Source organism: Littorina saxatilis, linkage group LG2 (assembly GCF_037325665.1).
Source record: "Littorina saxatilis isolate snail1 linkage group LG2, US_GU_Lsax_2.0, whole genome shotgun sequence".
Classification (NCBI taxonomy): Eukaryota; Metazoa; Mollusca; class Gastropoda; order Littorinimorpha; family Littorinidae; genus Littorina; species Littorina saxatilis.
This window is the reverse complement of record NC_090246.1, coordinates 10,145,738-10,170,823: the sequence shown is the minus strand read 5'-3', so window position 1 is coordinate 10,170,823 and position 25,086 is coordinate 10,145,738. Positions and strand designations below refer to the sequence as shown.

General features: G+C 40.8%; 1 protein-coding gene across 1 annotated transcript; it reads right to left on the bottom strand.

Annotated features, from left to right (window-relative positions):
• Nucleotides 1–1,876: 1,876 nt before the first annotated feature.
• On the bottom strand, nucleotides 1,877–23,889 carry LOC138958171 (nuclear pore complex protein Nup85-like). The gene is made up of 21 exons (XM_070329253.1): nucleotides 23,767–23,889; nucleotides 23,110–23,209; nucleotides 21,184–21,294; nucleotides 20,767–20,827; nucleotides 20,308–20,378; nucleotides 18,572–18,685; nucleotides 18,309–18,430; nucleotides 17,793–17,918; nucleotides 16,902–17,024; nucleotides 16,024–16,155; nucleotides 15,259–15,365; nucleotides 13,623–13,712; nucleotides 10,912–10,977; nucleotides 9,639–9,689; nucleotides 9,221–9,321; nucleotides 8,702–8,787; nucleotides 7,570–7,702; nucleotides 6,806–6,905; nucleotides 4,802–4,853; nucleotides 4,027–4,191; nucleotides 1,877–3,648 (listed from the first exon to the last, which is right to left on the bottom strand). Exons 1-21 carry the CDS (start codon nucleotides 23,800–23,802, stop codon nucleotides 3,544–3,546), a joined length of 2,052 nt encoding a protein of 683 aa, XP_070185354.1. The 5' UTR covers nucleotides 23,803–23,889; the 3' UTR covers nucleotides 1,877–3,543.
• Between the last annotated feature and the right edge of the window lie 1,197 nt (nucleotides 23,890–25,086).

Genomic DNA, 25,086 nt, shown 5'->3' with positions numbered 1-25,086 from the left:
ATTACAGGTACCGGTACTGTTTCTCTTTGAAGGTGTGAGGATGCACTTGTTTGGAACGTACTGATTTGTTCAAATTTCTATACACTGTGTGTGTGTGTGTGCGTGCATGCGTGTGTGTGTGTGTGAACATGTATGCAAATGTGTTCCAAAGAAGTCTTGTAAGCATGTGTGTGTGCTTGTAAGGAAGTGTAGTTATGAGTATGCATTTGTGAATGTATAAGGCTATGCAATTGTATTCTAAACAAAATCCTGAGAGAGAGAGATTGTTTGTGTGTGTGTGTGTGCGCGTGCGTGCATGTTTACATGTGAGGTAGGTGTACGCGCTTGTGAATATTATATGTAAAAGCATTTTAAAAAAAACCTGTGAGAACAATGAGAAATGATGTGCAGTTAACTCCTGAGACGAAAGTCCTTTAACTACAGTAATGCTCAAATAACTGTGCCAATGTCTACACAGATTCAGAATCTTCTGAAATAATATTCACATCATCTCTCTTTTTTTTTTCCCCCATTTCATATTTTGTACTTTTAGATTTTCAGGGTAATATTTTGTGTTATTTAGTTTGGTCAGTGGTTTAATGTGACCAGAACTGTTAGCTTTAATTAATGATACCATTCACCTTGCAGAAGTCATTATGTACACCACCTCAGACCTCCCCAGGATTTACCCTCCTTTAACTTGGGCAGTTACAGTACCGAATGAGGAGTGGTATTTTTTCCCAAATTAATTTTGTATGTTATACCTACGTCAATAGATGTTCAGAAATAACTCTGTCAGGTTTGTATAAATTGTGCATAAGTGAATACTCTTGCGTTTATTGAGTCAAACTTTCCACACATGCTCCTTGTCCATATGTTTCAGACACCCCTTGATTCGTACTGGCCTATAATGTCACGTGGGAAAGTTTGCCTTGGTAAAAGCAAGAGTATTCACTTATGCACAATTTATACAAACCTGACAGTTATTTCTGAACATTGTATTCACTCTTTTAACCCCCCGCGGGTTAGGGGGAAGAATTTACCCGATGCTCCCCAGCATGTCGTAAGAGGCGACTAACGGATTCTGTTTCTCCTTTTACCCTTGTTAAGTGTTTCTTGTATAGAATATAGTCAATGTTTGTAAAGATTTTAGTCAAGCAGTATGTAAGAAATGTTAAGTCCTTTGTACTGGACACTTGCATTCTCCCAGTAAGGTAATATATTGTACTACGTTGCAAGCCCCTGGAGCAAATTTTTGATTAGTGCTTTTGTGAACAAGAAACAATTGACAAGTGGCTCTATCCCATCTCCCCGTCGCGATATAACCTTCGTGGTTGAAAACGACGTTAAACACCAAATAAAGAACCGTCGCGATATAACCTTCGTGGTTGAAAACGACGTTAAACACCAAATAAAGAACCGTCGCGATATAACCTTCGTGGTTGAAAACGACGTTAAACACCAAATAAAGAACCGTCGCGATATAACCTTCGTGGTTGAAAACGACGTTAAACACCAAATAAAGAAAGAAAGATTCACTCTTTTACAACCCATACAAACCCGACAAAAAAATGCACTTTGCACAGAAAACAGCACGACTGTTGAGTTTTGGTATGTGTCCAAATGGAGCGATGCTTATATCCTGCAACATCTGAGGTTATGTCAAGATGATTGTGTGAGAAATAGGGCATTTTTGAGAGATAAAAATGTCTGCTTTCATGATTTACATCTTTTTCTTACTTTTTTACAAGTCATGCTACTTTCAATGCACATTTATTTATACAAGACTAAAGGTACAGGTTATTGAGAATATTTTTCATGGTTGAATTCCACTACAGTTTTTTGTTTCTGTGTGTGTGTGTGTGTGTGTGTGTGTGATGGGTCCTTTCTTCATTGTCCAAACAATCAACTCGGCAAACACTGACACTTATTCACAACAGTCAACACTGTGTATGAAATCCGTAGCTATGCAAGGAATTTTGAGCGACTTGGTAAAAGTGCCCAGGAGATGTCCGACAAATTCAATTTGAGTAAAACCAAAATATTGTTTGGTTTTACGAAATAATGACTTTTATAAGATGTACCTTCTGGGCAAATGTCTACCTGTTCCCTCTCTTATGCTTGTATGCAACAACAAAACTTCACTCTCAAAACAAATGTACACAAGTTTATTACAACACAAACATTGACATAATATTCACAAGGGGAATTCACAAACATTCAAATGCACTTCCATTTCACACACTACACTGTCAGTCATTCCCGTCCAGCCACAAACAAAGAATAACTCAAAAGAACACGCCATAGATCTCAGTCTGTCACTCTACTCAGTCAGTCATTCCCGTCCAGCCACAAACAAAGAATAACTCAAAAGAACACGCCATAGATCTCAGTCTGTCACGCTACTCAGTCAGTCATTCCCGTCCAGCCACAAACAAAGAATCACTCAAAAGAACACGCCATAGATCTCAGTCTGTCACGCTACTCAGTCAGTCATTCCCGTCCAGCCACAAACAATGATTACACACAAGAACACGCCATAGATCTCATTCTGTTACACTCCACAGCTCTTCACTGGCATGCCACCCGCAGACAGTGGAACCCCCCTTATAAGACCCCCTAATTTAAGACTCCCTCCCTTTTAAGACCACTTTCTGTTCATAACCTCGGTAAATGTACCCCCGTTTTAAGACTCCCTCCTTTTTACAACCTGATTTTCTCAGATTTATGGAGGTCTTAAAAGTGTGGTTCCACTGTATATATTCACAGAGGGAACAGTTCAATCTTGGTAAGACAATATTTACAGCAGTTGGACCCCCCCCCCCCCCCCCTCCAATATAATGCTTTCCTTTTAAGACTCATTTTCAGGGTGACAAGATTGAGCCAGCTTTCTGGTCTGACCATCTTGTGGACACTTATGGTTTCCATGATTCTATTCCCCAGAAAAAGGCGACACACTAAATACTCTTTCAGTTTTGAACATATAGCGTTGAGAAAAACAGCACTCCTAGGTCTAGCAATATCGGCCCGATTCTCCAGCAAACTTGAGTCTTAATCTACGTCTAACAAAATTTGACGTAGGGAGCGATGCAACCAATGCAATGTTTTGTCCCATGGTATCCTGGCAATAAGAAGTAATCTCCCTTTGACCCAACACGCCGACTAAAAATCCCAAACAATTAATGACTGTCCTTTCTGTCTCCGTTGCCAGTCATGTGGGCCAAGAAAAAGAAGAAAAAAACTGCCTTTTGATGAGCAACAAGAACTCTTGAATTCTTCCACTTCACTCTTGCTTTTAAATATTAAATATTATTTATTAGTAAATAAATTTGTATGTCTTGCTTTCCCTTGCTATTCCATAGAAACAGAAACTTCACTCTTGCATCTGAAACCTCGTGTTTGATGGAGTAGTCAAGACACTGTCTTCAAACATTTTGATGGCTTGATCATGAACGACAAGAGTATGTTTTTGTCTTTTCTTCAGACACTTGATTTTGGTCCCCCTGCTGCCACTATGTGAGGTTGTTCTGCTGTTGCTGCCCTTTCCTGCTGCTGTTACCGCTATCACAACGGCACAATTGTTCCTTCATGCACGATAGATCGGGACAAGTTGCGACACAGAGCTAACCTCAGAAGCTTCAGTTTCTCCAAGTCTCGCTGTGATAAGATCTGAAAAACAAAATATTTGAAGAAAGTAGCAGTTTCGTGCGTACACAATTTTCAAACCATCCACATACAATTTTGAGAATAGCTTTGAGATGACCAGTGGATTTGGTTGCAGATTTGATTGTATGTGGACGTTTGTGCATGTGATTGTGTCTGTTTTTATCCGTCTTTCTGTCTAAGTGTCTTCAAAAGAGAACCAATAACAAAAAAATATCTTTATATCAAATCTTATTAACCCTCTCTCTCCCCAATAAATACAGTATTACTCCAGCTGAAATCACCTCTTAATCAGACATGCAACACATTAACCAAACCAAAACGAGTCACTGTGCATATTACTCACTCCACATTTCAAGTCCCACAAAAAAAGTTTTCTCTCACCTGTGAGGACCCTGCAGCAGTGACGCCTGTACCCGCTGACTGGGGGGTGGGGGTGGAAGAGGCTCTGGAGGGGGTGGTGGAGGTGGGGGTGTTTCTGGTCAGATCCTGGGTCAACTCCTCCAGACAGTGCATCAACTCGTACGTCTGACTCGTGCCCAGAATCACCTGCGCAAGGATCAACATTCTTTGAAAAACTTAAGAATAGCCGAATTCCGCAAATAGCTCTGTCAGGTTTAGATGTGTTCTGAAAGAGTTGCTTTCCCTTGCTATTCCATAGAAACACTGAGGCAAGCTACACGTGACATTGTTGGCTTGCCACAGTGTTTTTATGGAAACAAGGGACAGCAACTTTTCCACAAACTTGCATTCTCCCAGTAAGGTAATATATTGTACTACGTTGCAAGCCCCTGGAGCAATTTTTTGATTAGTGCTTTTGTGAACAAGAAACAATTAACAAGTGGCTCTATCCCATCTCCCCCCCCCCCCCCCCCCCCCCCTTTCCCCGTCGCGATATAACCTTCGTGGTTGAAAACGACGTTAAACAACAAATAAAGAAAGGAAAGAACTCTTCCACAAGCCATAAAAACTCGAGTTATTTCCGCACACTGTGTATTATCACACTGAATGTCAGGTAGATGGAGAATGTATGTTATCTGTAGCAAAACAGTGATAACACACACATACAAACTTACAACTTACTGAAAATAACACTACATCAATTCACTGCACAAGATTCATTTGTGAATGTTGCTAATGCTTTGGAAAAAAAACATACCTGAGGCGTTTCAAGCAGTGGCAGAGCATCCATGAGAAGTGTCACCCAGAAACTGGACACAAATAAAACAGAATCATTTTTCATGTGTATCGGGTGACACAAAAAAAACAGATCCCACCAAAAGTTTAATATTTTCTGAAATAATCAGCCGATTCTTTTATTTTTTCAGGTGAGCCAAGCTGAAATGATGTTCTAACAGCCCACCAAGTTTGAGCTTCAAGATGTCATGGACAACGGAGCATAAGACATTTATAGTCGAGGCCTATTTTCGCCGGCGAACAGATTTGCTCGGGCTGCGCACAACAGACTCTCTGACTGAATCAATATTCCTCGGTGTCCTTGCTGATTTAGGTCGACCAGAGTGGGATCCCCTGTTAGGGTTTTTACTATTGAGGTTATTGACAGTCCCATGGTCTCTGAACTTATCCCTCCATCCATAGATAACTGATTTAACAGGAAAGTCTCTACGTCCAAACTGTCTTTTGAATTCCAGTTGAGCAGCGTGGATAGAATTCGACCGAAAATAGGCCTCGACTATAAATGTCTTATGCTCCGTTGTCCATGACATCTTGAAGCTCAAACTTGGTGGGCTGTTAGAACATCATTTCAGCTTGGCTCACCTGAAAAAATAAAAGAATCGGCTGATTATTTCAGAAAATATTAAACTTTTGGTGGGATCTGTTTTTTTTGTGTCACCCTGTATATCAGAAGAAGAAACATTTTTAAATAATAAAAAATAAAAAAAAGAGGTTATGATACCCATGACTAAACATTTTGAGAGAATGTGAGACTTGAGCGTGAGATAAAAAAAAAAAATCAATTCATAAAATATGAATCTCAAACACAGGCAACCCCTATTAGGGAAAACCTTTTCAGCTAAGCTTGCCAATGGTTCTGTCACTATCAGCGATTTTGACAACAGATGATCACACAGAGCTTAAGGGGCGGGGATGTAGCTCAGTCGGTAGCGCGCTGGATTTGTTTCCAGTTGGCCGCTGTCAGCGTGAGTTCGTCCCCACGTTCGGCGAGAGATTTATTTCTCAGAGTCAACTTTGTGTGCAGACTCTCCTCGGTGTCCGAACACCCCCGTGTGTACACGCAAGCACAAGACCAAGTGCGCACGAAAAAGATCCTGTAATCCATGTCAGAGTTCGGTGGGTTATAGAAACACGAAAATACCCAGCAGGCTTCCTCCGAAAACGGCGTATGGCTGCCTAAATGGCGGGGTAAAAAACGGTCATACACGTAAAATTCCACTCGTGCAAAAAACACGAGTGTACGTGGGAGTTTCAGCCCACGAACGCAGAAGAAGAGACACAGAGCTTAAAAGACGCTTTTCAAAAACAACTCTTTCAGGATTTTTAGTGGTCTGGAAGAGTAAGAGCCCCTTTACCTTGTACAAGCTTTTCACAACATCTTGAGCATGTTCCACGCTTCCGGTAGGCATTATTCTTGCGATCAGGACGAACAACTAACTCTGATGTGTATGTAATGCAGCAAAAAAAAATGAACCAAAATCAGTTAGGCCAAAAAAAAAAATAGGTCTGTTTACGGTAACCCGACCGACCCTATTTTTTTCGCGCGACCCTAGACTTTTTTTTGGCATTTGGGGGGAAAAAAAATTAAATAAAAAATCTTTTGGTTTTTTTTGGCAAAATAACGTAAAAATATGGTTTTGGGGGAAAAAAAAAAAAAAAAAAAAAAAAAAAAAAAAATCCCGACCTACCGACCCTATTTTTTTGGCCTATGTTACCGTAAACAGACCTTTTTTTTTTTTTGGCCTTAGTTGTTTGTCCTGATCACAGGAGTAAAGCTGATCGGAAGCATGGAACATGCTCCAGATGTGGTGAAAAGCTTGTCTGAGGAAGAGGAGCTCTTACTCTTCCAGGCCAGAAAACGTCTATTTTCCTATGAACTCAACAAGAATGTCACAATTATATGGTTACAGTCTGCAAACTTTCTACACTACAACTGGCCCTGGTTATCCCACAAAAGGTGACTCACTGTCGTGGTGCGGCTCTGGCAGTCAGCATGGACAAGAGAAGCGACGCTGCCCCCTTCAGGTCTTTCTCCTGGTACATTCGGTGAAACTCTCGGTACTTGCCTGCACAATACACCATCACAAGCATCAAATTACATGATCTACCAAACGCCCCCAAAATGGGAAATGACAATGTTCGAATTCAACTCTCGCAGGATTTTCAAGCGGAGTGGCAGAGTAAGCACTCCAGACATCGAGGCAAGCTAGCAAAAGCTTTCGTAAATATACTCATCGGAGTTCTCGATTCATTGCAGCAATGATCACTGGCCTGCTGTGTTTGACTAAGGTCAGGCAAGTTTAGGAAAACCCGTGCTTAGCGATTACTGCAACTTGCAAGCAATCGACAGTGAATTGTTGCTCCGATGAGTATATTTTCTAAAGGAAAGGGTATCACTGTATAACATACACATCAGAGTTAGTTGTTTGTCGCGCGGGTCTAAGCCGGTCAGCAGCATGTTGTTTGGCCTAACTTTCACTAGCTTGCCTCGATGTCTGGGGTAGTTATCCTGCAACACCACTTGAAAATCGTGACGGAGTTATTTCTTAACATGGTGGTTATTGACAACCGTCTCCCACAAAGGGTATTTGAAAGAACTGAGAGATTCCACATTTTTAAAATAAACTATGAGTGTGAAAATCGTGCTCAAAAATGGTCTAGAAGCACCAATACCATAGGTTAATCCCTAGGCCATTGCACCCATCACTAAACAGTGTAATGTGCACATACCCAGGAAGGTGAGTTGCTGTGTAAGAAGCATGGTGGGCCCCATGTGGTCCAGCAGGTCCAGGTGAGAGAAGTTACCGTTCTCTTTGTAGTCCTGGAGAAACTTCTCCGTTAACCGCGTGGCTGCTGGCACATCCTGCAAAGACATCACCGCACACATTAACCCTTTCGCTGCATTGGTAACTTGTTTTAACAGGCAACAAACCGTTCAATAAACAACAAAGATGAGAAAAAGAACAACAAACGAGGCAGTGATGGCGCAGTATTTTTTTCAAACCGGTACGCAAACTTTGATGATGCAAACAGTCCAGAAAAAAATGGTAGGCTGGTCATTGGAACCAGTAAGAGTCCAATTCAGAGTACTGGTTTTATTGTTTTACCAGCGAAAAAAACCAGTAGTTCTAAAAATCAACCGGTAGGTCATACCGAGTCAATTTTTTCCCCGGTATTTTCTCGTTTCAACCGGTAATTACTCCAGTTAGCACCAATACTGACGAGGTGGCCGTGTGTGGTGCATTCATTAATACATCAAGGGCACATTGTAAGTTGTTAATTCAGGTAAATACAGGTAATGCTTTGTATACAAATATTTACTGGCAGCAAACTGCTTAAACAAAACACATCGCGTATTCTTCTACTGTGGAGTCAAAAGACCTCTAAAATGATAAGAAAATCAGGTCTCAAAAAAGGAGGAAAAACTTAAACTGAAGGAAAATTTGGTCTCAAAAAAGGAGGAAAAACTTAAACTGAAGGAAAATCTACTGAGGTTATGAACTTTAAATCTGAAAAAAGGTCTTAAAAGGGAGGAATTCTGGGAGTCTCAAAAGGGGTTTCCACTGCACTGCAAACGCCATACAATGATTAACCAATGGTTGCACAGAGACAGTGACATAAAGCTTAAAAATAACTCACAGAAATTTTATTTCCCAGTTTAGGACTGACTGAAAAAAATAAAATAAAATAAAATAAAATAAAATAACAACCCACTAACTTACTATTCTATCTTGCCACCTACAAGATAAGCAAAAGTTGCATTGGTTGGAACTTTTAGAACAGATATTCTTTAACCAAAGGGCAAACCTGAAATGTTTTTCACCATTGCCACAGTGATCACCATTTCTAAAAAATAATTTACCTTTGATCTGAGAAACCACGACAAGGCTGATCCCAGTCTTCCATCCTGCGAGCACCGCACACCCATGATCTTGCAAATACTTTGTACTGAAAACACATTTTGTTCACAGTTGCTACAAAGGAGTCATTCCAACACACCAATTTTTGATTCAGATGCCTGTCGAGCCTTTTCTGTCCGTCTGGATGACATTCGGTGCATGGCAAGCATTGCAACAAATTTAAATCTTAACTGGCTCGTTCCTAAATTCAAGGACAGGCGTGTCAAGGAAGAGAAAAACTCATTTCCCATAACCGAAGCTTTCTTATAACTGAGTATTTCTTATCCAGAGGAGGATAGAAGACATTTGAAAGGTAAAAAAAAATTCCATTCATGTAAGCGATGTTCCTGATATGCAAGGATCTTATAAATGAGTTTGAATTTCGTGGTAACTTTGCAACGATTTTTTAAAGTTTGAAATTGATGATGTCATTTCCCATGCCACGGGAGGCAGAGTTAAGACGTGAGTTTCTTGACACTTACCCTGCTCCAGAAGGTCTCTCTCCTCACAGATGTGTATCAGCTTATTGGCCTTGCGTTCAGAGTCCAGCGGCAAGTTCTCTATGTACAGCTTCATGTGTTCTCTGAAACAGTTGTTACGTCCACTTCATTGTCAGATCCCTTTTTTTGATATTACATTTTTTTTTGTAAACCTGATTGCATGCAATCAAAAGTTGAAGGAGTGACCGATTGATAAATCATTGTCCGGCATTTCTTAATAAAAACCAGTTCAAATACCAAAAATGTCTGGTTAGCACTAACACTGGAAATACCATATAAAATAAAATGTGCACAGGAAAAGTTTATTACCACACACACACCTCCTCCTCCTCCCTTAGATACACTGCAGAAATGGTGCAAAACTGTATCAGTGCATCTGTGAAGTGTAGGCAATACTTACTTGCCAAAGACTGGACAGTGGTCAAGATAGTCAACGCCCACTTGCCACAGGCTGCACACACAAGTCAATGATGAAACATGAGTAGATTACATTGCTTATTGCATCCTCATAGTCATTGCATCCTCATTGTAGCCTTCTCATGCTGTTTTTCAAATACTTTTAGTAGGATCACAGTAGGGCTATACAGTTACTAGAAGGCTAACATTTATAAACAAGAACAAATGCTCACTCCACTCACATGATCTGTAAAACGAATAAAACAAGAAGAGCAAACGCTCGATCGAGTCACTTTCGCAGTTCTGAATATTATATGAGGCATCAGATGGACAGGAAGAAATTGCTATTCACAACACAATGAGTCACGTTCACATAAAATTTGAGCCCGGTCACTTTTATAGTTTCCGAGAAAAGCCCAACGTTAAGTTGTGTGTTGCCGAACAGAAAAGGCTAGTTATCTCCCTTGTTTTTCTGATAACGTTCGTAAAAGGCTACAGATGTAAATACTTTGATGTAAAGAATAATCCTACAAAGTTTCAATCACATCCGATGAACTTTGTCAAAGATATAAAATGTCTAATTTTTCCTTTGACGCTGACCTGTGACCTTGAAAAAGGTCAAAGGTCAACGAAACCATCGTTAAAGTGTAGAGGTCATTGGAGGTCACGACTAAACAAAATATGAGCCCGATCGCTTTGATAGTTTACGAGAAAAGATATAAAATGTCTAATTTTTCCTTTGACGCTGACCTGTGACCTTGAAAAAGGTCAAAGGTCAACGAAACCATCGTTAAAGTGTAGAGGTCATTGGAGGTCACGACTAAACAAAATATGAGCCCGATCGCTTTGATAGTTTCCGAGAAAAGTCCAACGTTAAGGTGGTGTCTACGGACGGCCGGCCAGCCCTGGCCGGCCGGACAGACTAACACTGACCGATTACATAGAGTCACTTTTTCTCAAGTGACTCAATAAAATAAAATCAGAAACAAGTAATCGGATGCTCTGGAAAGTTGACAGTGGTACACTGTCCTTCTGTCTTGTTTGAAGATGATCTAAAAGCCACCAGTGTGTGAAATTAGGAGGCTCTTACTTGAAAAATATTTTATTAAACTTATACACTTTGGGGGGTCTACAGACAATCAGATGGCAGGCCAGCTGGCCAGACAGCCTAACAGTAACACTCCTCATTACTAAGACTCTCCTGATGAGTCAAAAAGCCGACACATGCATGCTTACACAGGCACACACATACAAACACACACAAATGCAATGCATACCTGTGATGAGACATGAGACCAGCAACATACTCCAGGAGCAGGTATTCTCGAAGGTTGGACCCAAATCTGGTAAAGAAAAAAATGGTAGAAAAGTTACTTAACAATTACAATAATAAAAAATATCACTTACCCTAAAATCTTTGTTCTGTCAATGAGTACTAAACAATTGAATCATAATATATCACTTAGCAAAAAACTTTGATCTGTCAAATCAAAACTAAACAATTACAATAATAAAAATATCACTAACCCTAAAATCTTTGTTCTCTCAAAGTAGTACTAAACAATCACAGTACTAAAAATATACTTAACCGTATTTGACGGACTACAAGCCGCGACTTTTTTTCCAAAAAAATCGCATTGCGGCTTATAAAAAGATGCGGCTAAAACATTACCTAAACTTGAATAGCATTCACCTAATGGAAGTCGCCGCGGATTTTCATTTCGCTCGATTAGCGATTACCGGTACTTTATTAGCTCTCTACTCAAGACTCGGCGCTTTTCTCTTTCTTTCGCGAATCTTCGTTTGTCAACAAGTCGTCGTGACAAGATAGTGTACAGAGAAACACCGGATGTATCAGGATCTCGCGCGCGCGAGACTTCGTTTTTTTGTGTCTCGCGATAGTTGGAGGAGCGAGAGCCGCCATGTTGTGTTTTCGTCTGCTCGAAATGTGCGCAAAAGTCGTAAATCATCCCAAAAAAGCTTATTCCGGGCGGGACTACATGTGTGTGTTGGTTACAAATTGTGTGTGTGATATTTTTCTTCAAACTTTTTCACTTTTCTTCTTTGTTTCACTTGTTTATTCTTGGAGCCGATTTCGCCAAATACCGTACTTTCGTTTGCCTGGTTGTTTTGATTGATTGACACGATCTAATTATATTTTTTTCGACGGCGGCTAATATAGTGACGCGGTCTATACGTGGCTCGTCCCAATTTTTTTTTTAAAGTCGGGGGTGCGGCTTATAATACGGTGCATCTTGTAATCCGTCAAATATGGTACCAAAAAATCTTCGTTCTGTCAAATCAAAACTAAATAATTACAATAATCAGGGCCTAGCATTGGAAACAAGAAGGGCAAAGCCCATACGACTCACATGCTTTACACATTTTTCCTACCAAAATACGTGTGACCTTGACCCAAGGTCAAGGTCATCCAAGGTCTTGCAACATAAAGCTGTTAATTCAAGACATAGGAAGTACAATGGTGCTTATTGGCTCTTTCTACCATGAGATATGGTCACTTTTAGTGGTTCACTACCTTATTTTGGTCACATTTCATAAGGGTCAAAGTGACCTTGACCTTGATCATATGTGACCAAATGTGTCTCATGATGAAAGCATAACATGTGCCCCACATAATATTTAAGTTTGAAACAGTTATCTTCCATAGTTCAGGGTCAAGGTCACTTCAAAATATGTATACAATCCAACTTTGAAGAGCTCCTGTGACCTTGACCTTGAAGCAAGGTAAACCAAACTGGTATCAAAAGATGGGGCTTACTTTGCCCTATATATCATATATAGGTGAGGTATTGAATCTCAAAAACTTCAGAGAAAATGGGAAAAATGTGAAAAATAGCTGTTTTTTAGACAACATTTATGGCCCCTGCGACCTTGACCTTGAAGCAAGGTCAAGATGCTATGTATGTTTTTTTGGGCCTTGTCATCATACACCATCTTGCCAAATTTGGTACTGATAGACTGAATAGTGTCCAAGAAATATCCAACGTTAAAGTTTTCCGGACGGACGGACGACTCGGGTGAGTACATAGACTCACTTTTGCTTCGCATGTGAGTCAAAAATGAGTTCAGCTTACAAAGGCGGGGGTCTGGGGGCCGCAGGAGCAAAGCCCCTGGTGGGGGTTCGCCCCCCGAATTTGAAGATTTTTTTTTAGAGATTTTTTTACCTAAAATGACCCCCCCCCCCCCCCCCCCCCCCAGAGAAGATTGAGCAACTAAATTATGTCATAGTCCATAGTGGCACATTACTTCTTCTGACTTGCCTTCCGCCTTCGGAACGAAATCCAGCCATTCCCACTTCCAGGAATACCTGGATTCTTTGTCACTGAATGGCTGACCACGTTCAACAATGTCGCTTCGAGACATTATTTCAAGTCTAGAGCCACAAAACACCGGCACAAAGCATGCTCGCGCGATGCCAGAGGAAGTGCGTGCTCAAGCAAACTGTCAAACCGATTGAGAATTGAACCGAACGGCGCACAAAACGAAAGCTGGGACTGTTTGGGTTTACCGTTTGGGAATAACAGGTTTTTGCATTTCGGCGTACACCAAATCGAGTTCCGCGTACTGGAGATGTTATTTCGGCGTAAAGTACGCCGAACGGCTTACAATGCTAGGCCCTGAATAATAAAAATAACACTAACCCTAAAATCGTGAACATTGGTTTTTCTTTATTTGATCCATGTGCCGTCAGAGTCTGACAAAAATTTATATTTAGGTGGCTAGCCGAGACTGCAAAAATGCATGTGTGCGTCCAATCGTAAAAAAAGAAAAAAGAAATTCTAACTAAAATCGATCGATTACATAAATGTTATTTGTATTTTTATACAAAAGATGACATTTTACACAGAATTTGACAGGCATTGTTCACGTCGACCGCTATGTCGACGTCTGTAAAATGTCATATTTTGTTCAAAAATACAAATAACGTATAATATATTGAACGCTATATAACGTGAGTAGGACTCACGGGAGTTTCTGTGAGTCAATTTGGCCGCAGTGGTGCAGAATGTCTGTGAGATGGGCTCCAAACCACCAGCTGCGATCCCCGAGACTTGTGCTGAAATAATAAACAACAACAAAATAAACTTGAGAGGAACGTCACAAACAAAAGAAATGTCCTGCACAGAGTGTCAAGGCTGAGCTATGACAACCAGATGATCTTTCATTAACTTAAAAAAAAGTTACTTTAACCCAGTGCCTAATAGCACTCACACAAATAACATAGCTAGTCTCTCACAACACCCAAAAGTATCTACTACCCAGTAGCCACTTTTCCTCCACACACAACATAGGTTGTAAAATTGATCATTCCTTGTGCCAGCTGTGGTCCTTCATTCTGGGCATAAGGCTTTGAGTGACATAAACTTCCAATGAAAACAAAACAGCAATGCCATCAAACTTGTCCATAACTCAGTGTCACCATAATCCAGATGACAAACAAGAAGGGCAAAGCCCATACGACTCACATGCTTTACACATTTTTCCTACCAAAATACATGTGACCTTGACCCAAGGTCAAGGTCATCCAAGGTCATGCAACACAAAGCTGTTAATTCAAGACATAGGAAGTACAATGGTGCTTATTGGCTCTTTCTACCATGAGATATGGTCACTTTTAGTGGTTCACTACCTTATTTTGGTCACATTTCATAAGGGTCAAAGTGACCTTGACCTTGATCATATGTGACCAAATGTGTCTCATGATGAAAGCATAACATGTGCCCCACATAATTTTTAAGTTTGAAACAGTTATCTTCCATAGTTCAGGGTCAAGGTCACTTCAAAATATGTATACAATCCAACTTTGAAGAGCTCCTGTGACCTTGACCTTGAAGCAAGGTAAACCAAACTGGTATCAAAAGATGGGGCTTACTTTGCCCTATATATCATATATAGGTGAGGTATTCAATCTCAAAAACTTCAGAGAAAATGGGAAAAATGTGAAAAATAGCTGTTTTTTAGGCAACATTTATGGCCCCTGCGACCTTGACCTTGAAGCAAGGTCAAGATGCTATGTATGTTTTTTGGGGCCTTGTCATCATACACCATCTTGCCAAATTTGGTACTGATAGACTGAATAGTGTCCAAGAAATATCCAACGTTAAAGTTTTCCGGACGGACGGACGGACGGACGTCCGGACGGACGGACGGACGGACGGACGGACGACTCGGGTGAGTACATAGACTCACTTTTGCTTCGCATGTGAGTCAAAAAAGGCAAGGCTGCTTTTGCTTGCTACGAAGATGAGTGACATAAACTTCCACTGAACATAATACAGCAATGCTGTCAAACTTGTCCACAACTGTGTCACCATAATCCAGATGACAAAAACGGCAAGGCTGCTTTTGTTTGCTACAAAGATGAGTGACATAAACTTCCACTGAACATAATACAGCAATGCTGTCAAACTTATCCATAACTCAGTGTCACCATAATCCAGACAAGAAAAAACAGCGGGACTGCTTGTGCTTGCTACAAAGATGAACGACAACTTGGTGACCACTGCATAACATACCATGATGACTCTGACAGTGACAGACATGCAACAGCTATTGACTGTACACTGCACAAAACAAGGTGCAGATCAGTGTCAACAGCCTACCTGCTGTCCTTGATGACCTGGTGAAGGTCAAACTCCAGGGCAGCCTGCAGGATGTTGTCCACATGACCCATACGATGACCTGCCCTCTGGAACTCTTCCATGCACGCCTGTATCACATTCCAGAATAAAGATTTCACACATGCAGCAGAATTAACTATCAAAAACTGAAAACAGATCAAATGAATGAACATGGGTACTAATACAATAAAGTCAAACTCTGAAACTACACCAGCATTAAAAAGAATAACCGTGTAGCGGCAACAAGAAGAAGAAGAAAAAGAATAACATTTAGTTTGTCACAAAACAGAAGCAAATAAGTTTTTTTTAAAAACTAGTTTTAAATTTGAGGGAAGTGTACACAAATATCCACATACTGGAAGCCACTTAAAAATAATAAGTTTTGCTTATGCTCAACAACAAATTTCATGTGCTGCGATCTTTACTTCCATACAGCCAGTGTTATGAACTCTACATACAGAACACTTAACACACCCACAACAGACAATGTTTGGAACTAACTCTGTCGGGTGTGTATGGATTGTGAAAGAACGATTACTCTTGCTTTTTATTGAGTCAAACTTTCCCACGTGACAAAGGTCAGTCACTAGGGAGGGGTGTGTCTGAAACATGTGAACAAGGAGCATGTGTGGAAAGTTTGCCTCAGTAAAAGCAAGAGTAGTCACTCTTTCACAACCAATATAAACCTGTCAGAAATATTTCTCGAGTTTGCCTATTGCCCATACCACAGCAATAAATCCTACTGACCTGAACATGAAAGGCCAGGTCTGTGGGCCTCACGGTGGGATTCTGGTACAGCAGTCGTGAGATGAGCAGGTGATACCACGTCTCGCAGTAATCCTTCAGCTCTGAGAACACTAGCATGTCTCCACACAAAACCTGTGGGTCAAAATAAATGCAATATAGTCAAACCTACCATGGAAAACACCCCTCTCTTGACATTAGCCACCTGCCTACAATTACCACCCCAAAAGGATCCTAAACAAGTCTCCCCCCCCCCCCCCCCCCCCCCACCTGTCTATAGCATCTACTTTTGGTCAGTCACTTTGGTAGTCGTAATAGACAGGTTCAACTGTACCTGGGATTTTAACATCTGTACCCAAATAAAGATATATAGCAAAATATACAAAACCATCACAACCACTAGATCCCTTGGTAACGAGCCCATGGCAATCACAATAGAAAAGGTCAAGTACGAAATTCAGTAACGATTTAACAACGCTGAAACAATCATTAAAATTTGCAGCTAAAAGAACACATAATGCGTTCATGTCACAAAATTTGCAGCTAAAAGAACACATAATGCGTTCACGTCACAAAATTTGCAGCTAAAAGAACACATAATGCGTTCACGTCACAAAATTTGCAGCTAAAAGAACACATAATGCGTTCATGTCACAAAATTTGCAGCTAAAAAAACACATAATGCGTTCATGTCACAAAATTTGCAGCTAAAAGAACACATAATGCGTTCATGTCACAAAATTTGCAGCTAAAAGAACACATAATGCGTTCATGTCACAAAATTTGCAGCTAAAAGAACACATAATGCGTTCATGTCACAAAATTTGCAGCTAAAAGAACACATAATGCGTTCATGTCACAAAATTTGATTTGGTCTTCACCTGTACAACTCTCTCCAGCTCTGCGAAAGCTGTAAAGTGTCCCTCCTCGTAGCGACGCATACACTCCTCTCGCCAGTGTCGCCACTTGAGGTCAAACTCCGCCAAGGACACCGTGCGAAGGTTCTGCAATTGAAGGAAAACTATATTTACAACATGTATATACAAAGTTGTAATCGTAATGTGAGATTCCTCCCAATTAAGGACATCCTCTGCGGTCCATCGGTCTGTCAACTTACTCAAAATATTGCTTCTTTGCCTGTATGTTTCCATATATTTGAACCACTTTTTGGTTTTGTACTGCATTTGTTTTTTTGTGTATTCGTTGTCCTGAAGAAGCATCCAAAGCATGTTGTATTTGTGTTAGTGACTGAGTACCGATTTCTTTTGTTTTTCAACAAAATATTCCTGTCATGAACCACCACATGCAATGTACCGACACTTTCGATTGGCCCCAAGAGTGCGCTTTCGTCATAGTTAGCACCAAGCACACCAAACTCTCCTCTATCGACTCAGGTATACAAAAGCAAACTATGGATAATTAGTTTGGTAAGTCGAGTCTAAAACCAAATCCTGTCTTACAGCAAATTACCAAATCACACACAATTCACCCTAAAGGGGGCCTGATAGCTGGTAGAGCACTAGACTTCTGATCCGAGGGTCTTGGGTTCGGATCAACTTTATGTGCACATTCGGAGACGGTATCCATGTTCCACCCCAGGGGCACGTAAAAGACATCGGTCACTCTGCCCTAAGTGCAGATGGCTGATTACGCCCAAACACCCACACAACTCTGTTGCTGCTAGCTTTCCACTGGGAGGAAGCGACCCGAAATTCCCAGCGATGGGACAATAAAGTATGAAGAAATATAAGTCCAAAAATCTGTGCACACACCCCCCACTGTGGCATTTTCTTGAGGAGTTCCTCCACGCTGGTGAAGGGCTGGGTCTGACTGCAGGAATGGAGGGACAGCAACTTGCGCACACGCTCTATCTCCCCTTGCAGCAGGAGACGGAAAATCTAGTCACAAAAGCATGGCCATTGAATGAATTATGCTGAACAAAAAACAATAATAATGTATAATGTAAGGTTGATTTCTTGTATAATTTAAACAAAAACAAAATAAAAATGTACAGCGCAGAGAGCACTAAGCTATTCTGTGGTTAGCGCTAAATTAGCTCTCATTATAATTATTATTTAATTACAAAGGATAAAACAACCAACTGTACTTTTGGTACAGAGGCTTTACTTCCATCCCAGTTTGGTACCACATCCTCTTTCTCCAATATCTCTCCCTTCTTACAAATAACTCTTCTGTAAACAAGACTTCTTTATGTCTGCCTATACATCTTTTCCTCTTCTTATCTCCCCTCTCCATTTATTTGACTTGTCAGATGACAGCAGACTCACAGCCTCCCAGTACGCAGGGTGTTCTTCAGGTATTTCATCGTTGATAACATCCTGAGCCATCTCACGCCCAGCAGAGAAATGCCACCGCACCCAGTTCAACAGCTGTACCAGCACCATCTCTCCTGCACACACACACAGATCACAGATTAAATCCGCTTCTACCGTAGAACCTCCCTTTTAAGACCCCCCAATTTAACTCTTACCAGTTCGCTCCCTTACCCATCAAGCGACCGACAGTTACTTTGTTCTGTGTGAAGACTTACCTGGCGCAATGTCGATGAAGAGAATCTCACACAGACTCCAGATGATCTGCATGGTTTCCAGCAGCTCTACCTGATTGCCATAGTATTCCCTCTCTCCCTCATCCACTGTATTGCCTGTGAGTAAGAAACACACATCAATGCCTACATGTACATTACATCTAACAAGCAAACATAATAAGAAAACAGAGAGAGAGAATTGCTCAAAGAAAAAACTTTAAAAATATTATCCCCACATCTAACAAACAAACAACAAAATAAAAAACGCTCGCGCTGGACCCAAGTACTCTTCAGATTGACTCGCTTCCTTAGTATGAAAGTTTTTGTCTTGTGCACGTTTAAGACCAAGTGATTGATCTGTGTGAATTACAGGCATTCCCTTTGCTATATAAAACATTGCATGCGAGCCGAGGATGTGCGTGGTGACTGGCCTTTCTCTTTTATTTGTAATTTGATCACAGTGAAAATGCACACACACACATTCACACACACACACTCTCTCCCTCACTCCCTCTCTCACACACACACGAGTACAGACTCATGCACGCGCACGCACGCACATGCACATACACACACACCCACACACACACACACAGTAACACTAACACATGTGCACAAAATGAACACACACACACACACCGCGCGAGAGAAAAAGACGTCAAAGACTTTTGACCGTGACGTAATCTTTTTATGACGCTATATTTCTCGTCAATGTGTGACGCGTTCGGCTGTTCTATGAGACTGCCTGGCTGGCTGTGGCTCCGCGAATTCCCCCCGCCGCCAAGTCGTTTTTTTGTGGTTTATTTCGCATTTAGGTCCCAGGTAACATTATGAAGTTTTAATACGATCAATCGGACCTATTATCAAGTTAGTGTATCAACTTTTGAACGAACTGCGCCCAGTAGTTTCCCAGCAATAAGCTGTTAAGTCGAGACACACACACACACACACACACAATTAAAGTCTGCTGGACCCTTGTACTAGCGTACTCGGGGATAATAACTAAACTTTCTTTCTTTATTTGGTGTTGAACGTCGTTTTCAACCACGAAGGTTATATCGCGACGGGGAAAGGGGGGAGATGGGATAGAGCCACTTGTCAATTGTTTCTTGTTCACAAAAGCACTAATCAAAAACAAAATAATAAGGAAACAAAGAGAGAGAAATGCTCAAAGTCAAAGATAAATAGTATCCCCATAATCAGCATCATTAAAAATAAAATTATTCAAAATCAAAGATTTTCTGAATATAATGTACCTCCCTGTCAGTACAGATTTAGACTTCCTCAAATTCAGGTCCAGAAAACACAACATTCGGTTTACATTTTGTTTCTAAATATTGAGCTCTTCTTTGCCCAAAAATAATTATTTGTATTATACCATGTCAGATACATGACAAACACATTCACCCCTCTCTTTATTTTCAAAATCAGGCCCTCGATTTCAACAATTCTCCAGTTGAGCTAATTACCAATTCCTGCAGTGCTTTACGCAAAGTACACACGATTGACATGAAACTCATGTATGTATTCAAGTTTTGACATGAAGTATTATACAGTGGAACCCCCATTTTAAGACCCCCCTAATTTAAGACCTTATTTTTCAAATATTTTGCTCATAGCCTTTGTAAATTTACCTCCATTTTAAGACTCCCTCCTTTTAAAGACCTTCTTTCTTTAGATTTTTGGAGGTCTTAAAAGGGGGTTCCACTGTACACGAAAGGAAAAAGTAGTGAACCAACTCATCAAAAGCTGCAACTCCAGACTGCAGGCCTTGGCGATAGATCTGTACTGACGACTGGCCTCCTTTAGTCTGAAACACAACAAATTTACATCCATGCATTGGTGTGTACATGTGTTTGGGGTAGAGTCATTAAAACACTTCTCATTTTGCCATTTTTCCTTCCTTTCAATTTCATTTTAGAGGATAAGGGGATCATCCTCACTGCTTTTAAACTTAATAAAACAGAGTAGGGATGCAAAAGTAAAAAAATTAAGGGAAGGAAAAAATATTTCAAGTTCAAAACACTTTGTGATACCCCCTACCCTTTCAATGCAGCCTCTTTATGCAGAATTTTTAAAACAACAACAAAATCTGTGCTCAAAGTAGTTCAGCCTAGTTTTGTTAAAAAGCAGGACTACGGTACCATTAGGAACACTGAATTTGCACACTAAGCCTGAGAAGGCGACGAAAGACTTACTGGTTGTACAGAGCTGAGCCGCTCAAGCTGGTTACCTGCCCTTGTAGCATCACAAACACACCTGTCACAGAAAAAACCCTTGCACAATTCTTTATTTGTCGATAATCAGAAGACGGATAGGAAGGACTTTCTTTTAACATGAACTGTTTTCACTAAAACAAATACAAAATGGGGCTCAAGAAAAACAAAACACAAACCTATACCAAAGGCATGAAATTCAATTGAAGCTCAATAAGTAACAGCCATTGATATTGATCCGAGATGTAAATAATGTCTTAAATCAATTCCTCGAACTTTAGAAGGCCATCTACCTGCCTTGCTCTCTTTCTTTCTCTCAACACATGACATACACACACAATCCCCCACACACACACTCTCTGTCTGGGGATCTTAACTGTTTAAAATATCACCACTCACTGTGTGATTCATTAATCAGTTTGCGAGTCGTGGGTCCGTGCATGTCCTGTCCCCACCTGAGGTCCAGTATGTCATAGCTCTGAGTGTGACCCATGTCACTGCCTTCTCCATCTGAAGGTGAAACAATGAGGTCAGGCAAGCTACAGTGGCAACCCCCCCCCCCCCCCCCCCCCCCTTTGTTTAAGAACAAAAACTCAAAATCTGAGCAAATCAGGTCTTAAACAAGTCGCGTAAGGCGAAATTACAACATTTAGTCAAGCTGTCGAACTAACAGAATGAAACTGAACTCACTGCATTTTTACAGCAAGAGCGTATACTCGTAGCATCGTCAGTCCACCGCTCGATGCACAGGCAGTGAAATTGACAAGAAGAGCGGGGTAGTAGTTGTGCTGAGAAGGATAGCACGCTTTTCTTTATCTCTATTCTTTTTAACTTTCTGAGCGTGTTTTTAATCCAAACATATCACATCTATATGTTTTTGGAATCAGGAACCCACAAGGAATAAGATGAAATTGTTTTTAAATCGATTTCGGAAATTTTATTTTAATAATAATTTTTATATTTTTATTTTTCAGAGCTTGTTTTTAATCCGAATATAACATATTTATATGTTTTTGGAATCAGAAAATGATGACGAATAAGATAAATGTAAATTTGTATCGTTTTAAAAAAATTTAGTTTTTTTTACAATTTTCAGATTTTTAATGACCAAAGTCATAAATTGATTTTTAAGCCACCAAGCTGAAATGCAATACCGAAGTCCGGCCTTCGTCGAAGATTGCTGGGCCAAAATTTCAATCAATTTGATTGAAAAATGAGGGTGTGACAGTGCCGCCTCAACTTTTACAAAAAGCCGGATATGACGTCATCAAAGTTATTTATCGAAAAAAAGAAAACAACGTCCGGGGATATCATTCCCAGGAACTCTCATGTCAAATTTCATAAAGATCGGTCCCGTAGTTTGGTCTGAATCGCTCTACACACACACACAGACAGACACACACACACCACAACCCTCGTCTCGATTCCCCCCTCTACGTTAAAAAATTGAGTCAAAACTTGACTAAATGTAAAAAGGATGGTGTCTTGAATTAGGGGTAATAAGATATGAACAGAAAGTTTGAAAAACCAGGGTCTGGAAATATATCAGGGAGTATTACTAGCTTTGCTCTGACATTTTACACCACTGCCCTCTCGCGGAAAACTGACAACAAACTGTATTTGTATTCAACACAACTTCAAGTTTTTTTCACCTGGAAAAAAGCTAACAACGAGGAACAGCAAAAAACTGCATCTTTTGTGGTCTGTTTTTCCAATTTGACTGACCAAAAATTACTTTTTAAACGAGGTAAACATGCATGCACGTTTGCTGCTTAAAGACATGGCAAAGCGACATCCCTTGGCTGTTCCCTTAAATATCCTTCACGCCCATGTTCGCAGATTTTGTTGTGTTCAAGGACAGAAATTTCATTATTCATTTATTGCTATGCTGTTGCATTAAAAAATAAGCAGAACAAGATCATTTAGAATGATGTTTAGAGTTGGCATGCATGATGCAGTGGTTAATACTACTCAGCTAGTACTAGTAGAATTGTACAATAGCAACGCCAACGGAAAGACAATCTGCTACTGCTACAGCCTACTGCTAGAGTTTGGTTTTCTAAGTGTTGAAACTGAAAGCATTGTCATAGTATCTATATATTTGGTAGCAATAGGGACCCACAGCTGAAATAGGGTCTTGTGAGACTTTCCAATTTCAGAATTTGATTCCCTAATTTCCCCCATATGTCTATCGAATACAATCAGGCAGACTAAGTTGAAGAGGTGGAACACGAAGTCTACAATTAACGTCTGTCATTGTCAAGATTTGGCATTTGCCATGAATACAAAAATGTGACCAAAAGAAGAAAGCATACAAATAATTACTTGTGTCTTTTGCTGGCCTCCTATCTGCAGCATAGACAAACAGCTGATTGCCCAGACCCCATGTTGCCTGAAGGGACGCATCCTCACTGCTGGGCAGTGGCTGCAACAAGATGTGGCAACAGTAAACTACTGTAATTTGTAAAGAGTGTCTTTGGACAAGTTTAGTTTAAACCATGAGCTGCAATGTATAACAGTAAAGAGAAACTCTTCAAACAATGAACATAATCAATTGAAAACGAAAATAATTTTACCAATCACAATGGTTTCATTTCTGGCAGTCTTATTTCAGGGAAATAATTGTTTTGTTTACTTTCATCTCCAACTTGTATTTCACGGGTGCCACAGACAGGTTTCCCTCTCTGGTTTGAAAAAACCAAACCACTCAAAACAAATAAGAAGCTACATACTGTCTTTTAGGTTTTATCACCCTGATCCCGTCACATTTGTGGTACGTCTGATCGAGTTTCAATCAAGAGAAAGTAGGAAATCCAAAAAGAGCACTCTCCTGAACCGGCGAAGAGCAAAGCCATTAGGTACGTCAACCAAAATCCCAGTGCCTTTCTTTCCAAAGCATAACTCCTTATCAATCAAAATTAACAAACTACATTGAGGTATTAAATCCGATTAGCCTTAATTCCTGGGTAAAATGGTACTTACGACAGAAATTTCTTCGCTTTCCCGCTCGGAGGCCATGCTGAAATTTTGTGCTGGAAGTGGAAGTGCGACTATCAACCCACCTGAGAATTGCACACAATGAGAATTTGGCAGAGTAAGCTGAAGATTTTATCGGGCGCCTGTGAGAGAATTTGCATGACAAAATATTGCAGTGTTATTACTTTTTTCTTCTTCTGTTTGATACAATTGTCTCAAGTTTCCCCCCTGCACTGAACTTTGGAAGGGATCTCCACTAGGGTCATGTGCACGCAAGGATGGCATTTTTTTTAAAATCGATTCAGCCATAGGCACTTGAAAGAGAGTTAATTAGGTCAGGTACATTGAAGGGCTTTCTTCTTCTGGTTTCCACCCGCCTTCATCATAATGAAGATTCTGGTGCACTGGAGTTTTTCTGCTGCATACATGGGAGAGGGGGTTAATTGGGGGCGGTCAGGAGGCTAGGGAGTGGGGTTGTGTGTGTTTTTTTTTTTTTTTTTTTTTTTGGGGGGGGGGGGGATTTTGGGGGTGGGAAGGGGACTGGGGGTGTCTAAATCTGGGTTTAGAAGGCTTCCACCTCGGACCATTGGGTCCGTGCTTCCACCGAGGCTGATGATACTGCACTGTGGTAGGAGGGCGTTCCACTCGCCAATGGTGCGAGGGAAGAAAGACTGCTGTCTGTATAATTATGCTGTTTTGTAGGCTGGTAGTTTGTAAGCCTCAGCGTATGGGTTGAGCGAGTTGATCTGGTGGGTGGACTGGGGGCAGGTTTCCTGGTAGAGTTGATGGTGAGTTCACCGTGTTGATGTGCAAAGGACTATTTAGAGAGGCACTGGGAAGGCAGATATTCCTCACTAGCTCATGCATGGATGTGGACAGGGCCGGACTACCGGGGGGATTATGGGGGTTGCGCACCCCCCCCCCCCCCCCAGCCTAAACATGTACCTCACTGATTTAAAACATTTTTTATTATTGTTTATTTTATGCCGTTTCATGCAAGGAGCGACCATTTTGCTATCTCAGAATATGACCTATCCATCAGCTTCAGGGGGCTTCGCCCCCTGACCCCCACTGGCAACCCCCCCCCTCCTCTTAGCCTAGTCCGGCCCTGGGGGATATGCCTGAGGGCTGAATTCATGTGACCGGATTAGCCTTGAAGGCACTTTTTTCCTACCTACTTCTTATACAAGGCCCAACAGAAGTTGTCAGAAAGGTATAAAGAAAAAAAATTAATAAGGCAGATAGGCCAAAACATTATTTTTTTCTGACGACCCCACACAAGTGTACATGTATTTCTTACCTTCGTCTGAATTATCTCTTCTAATT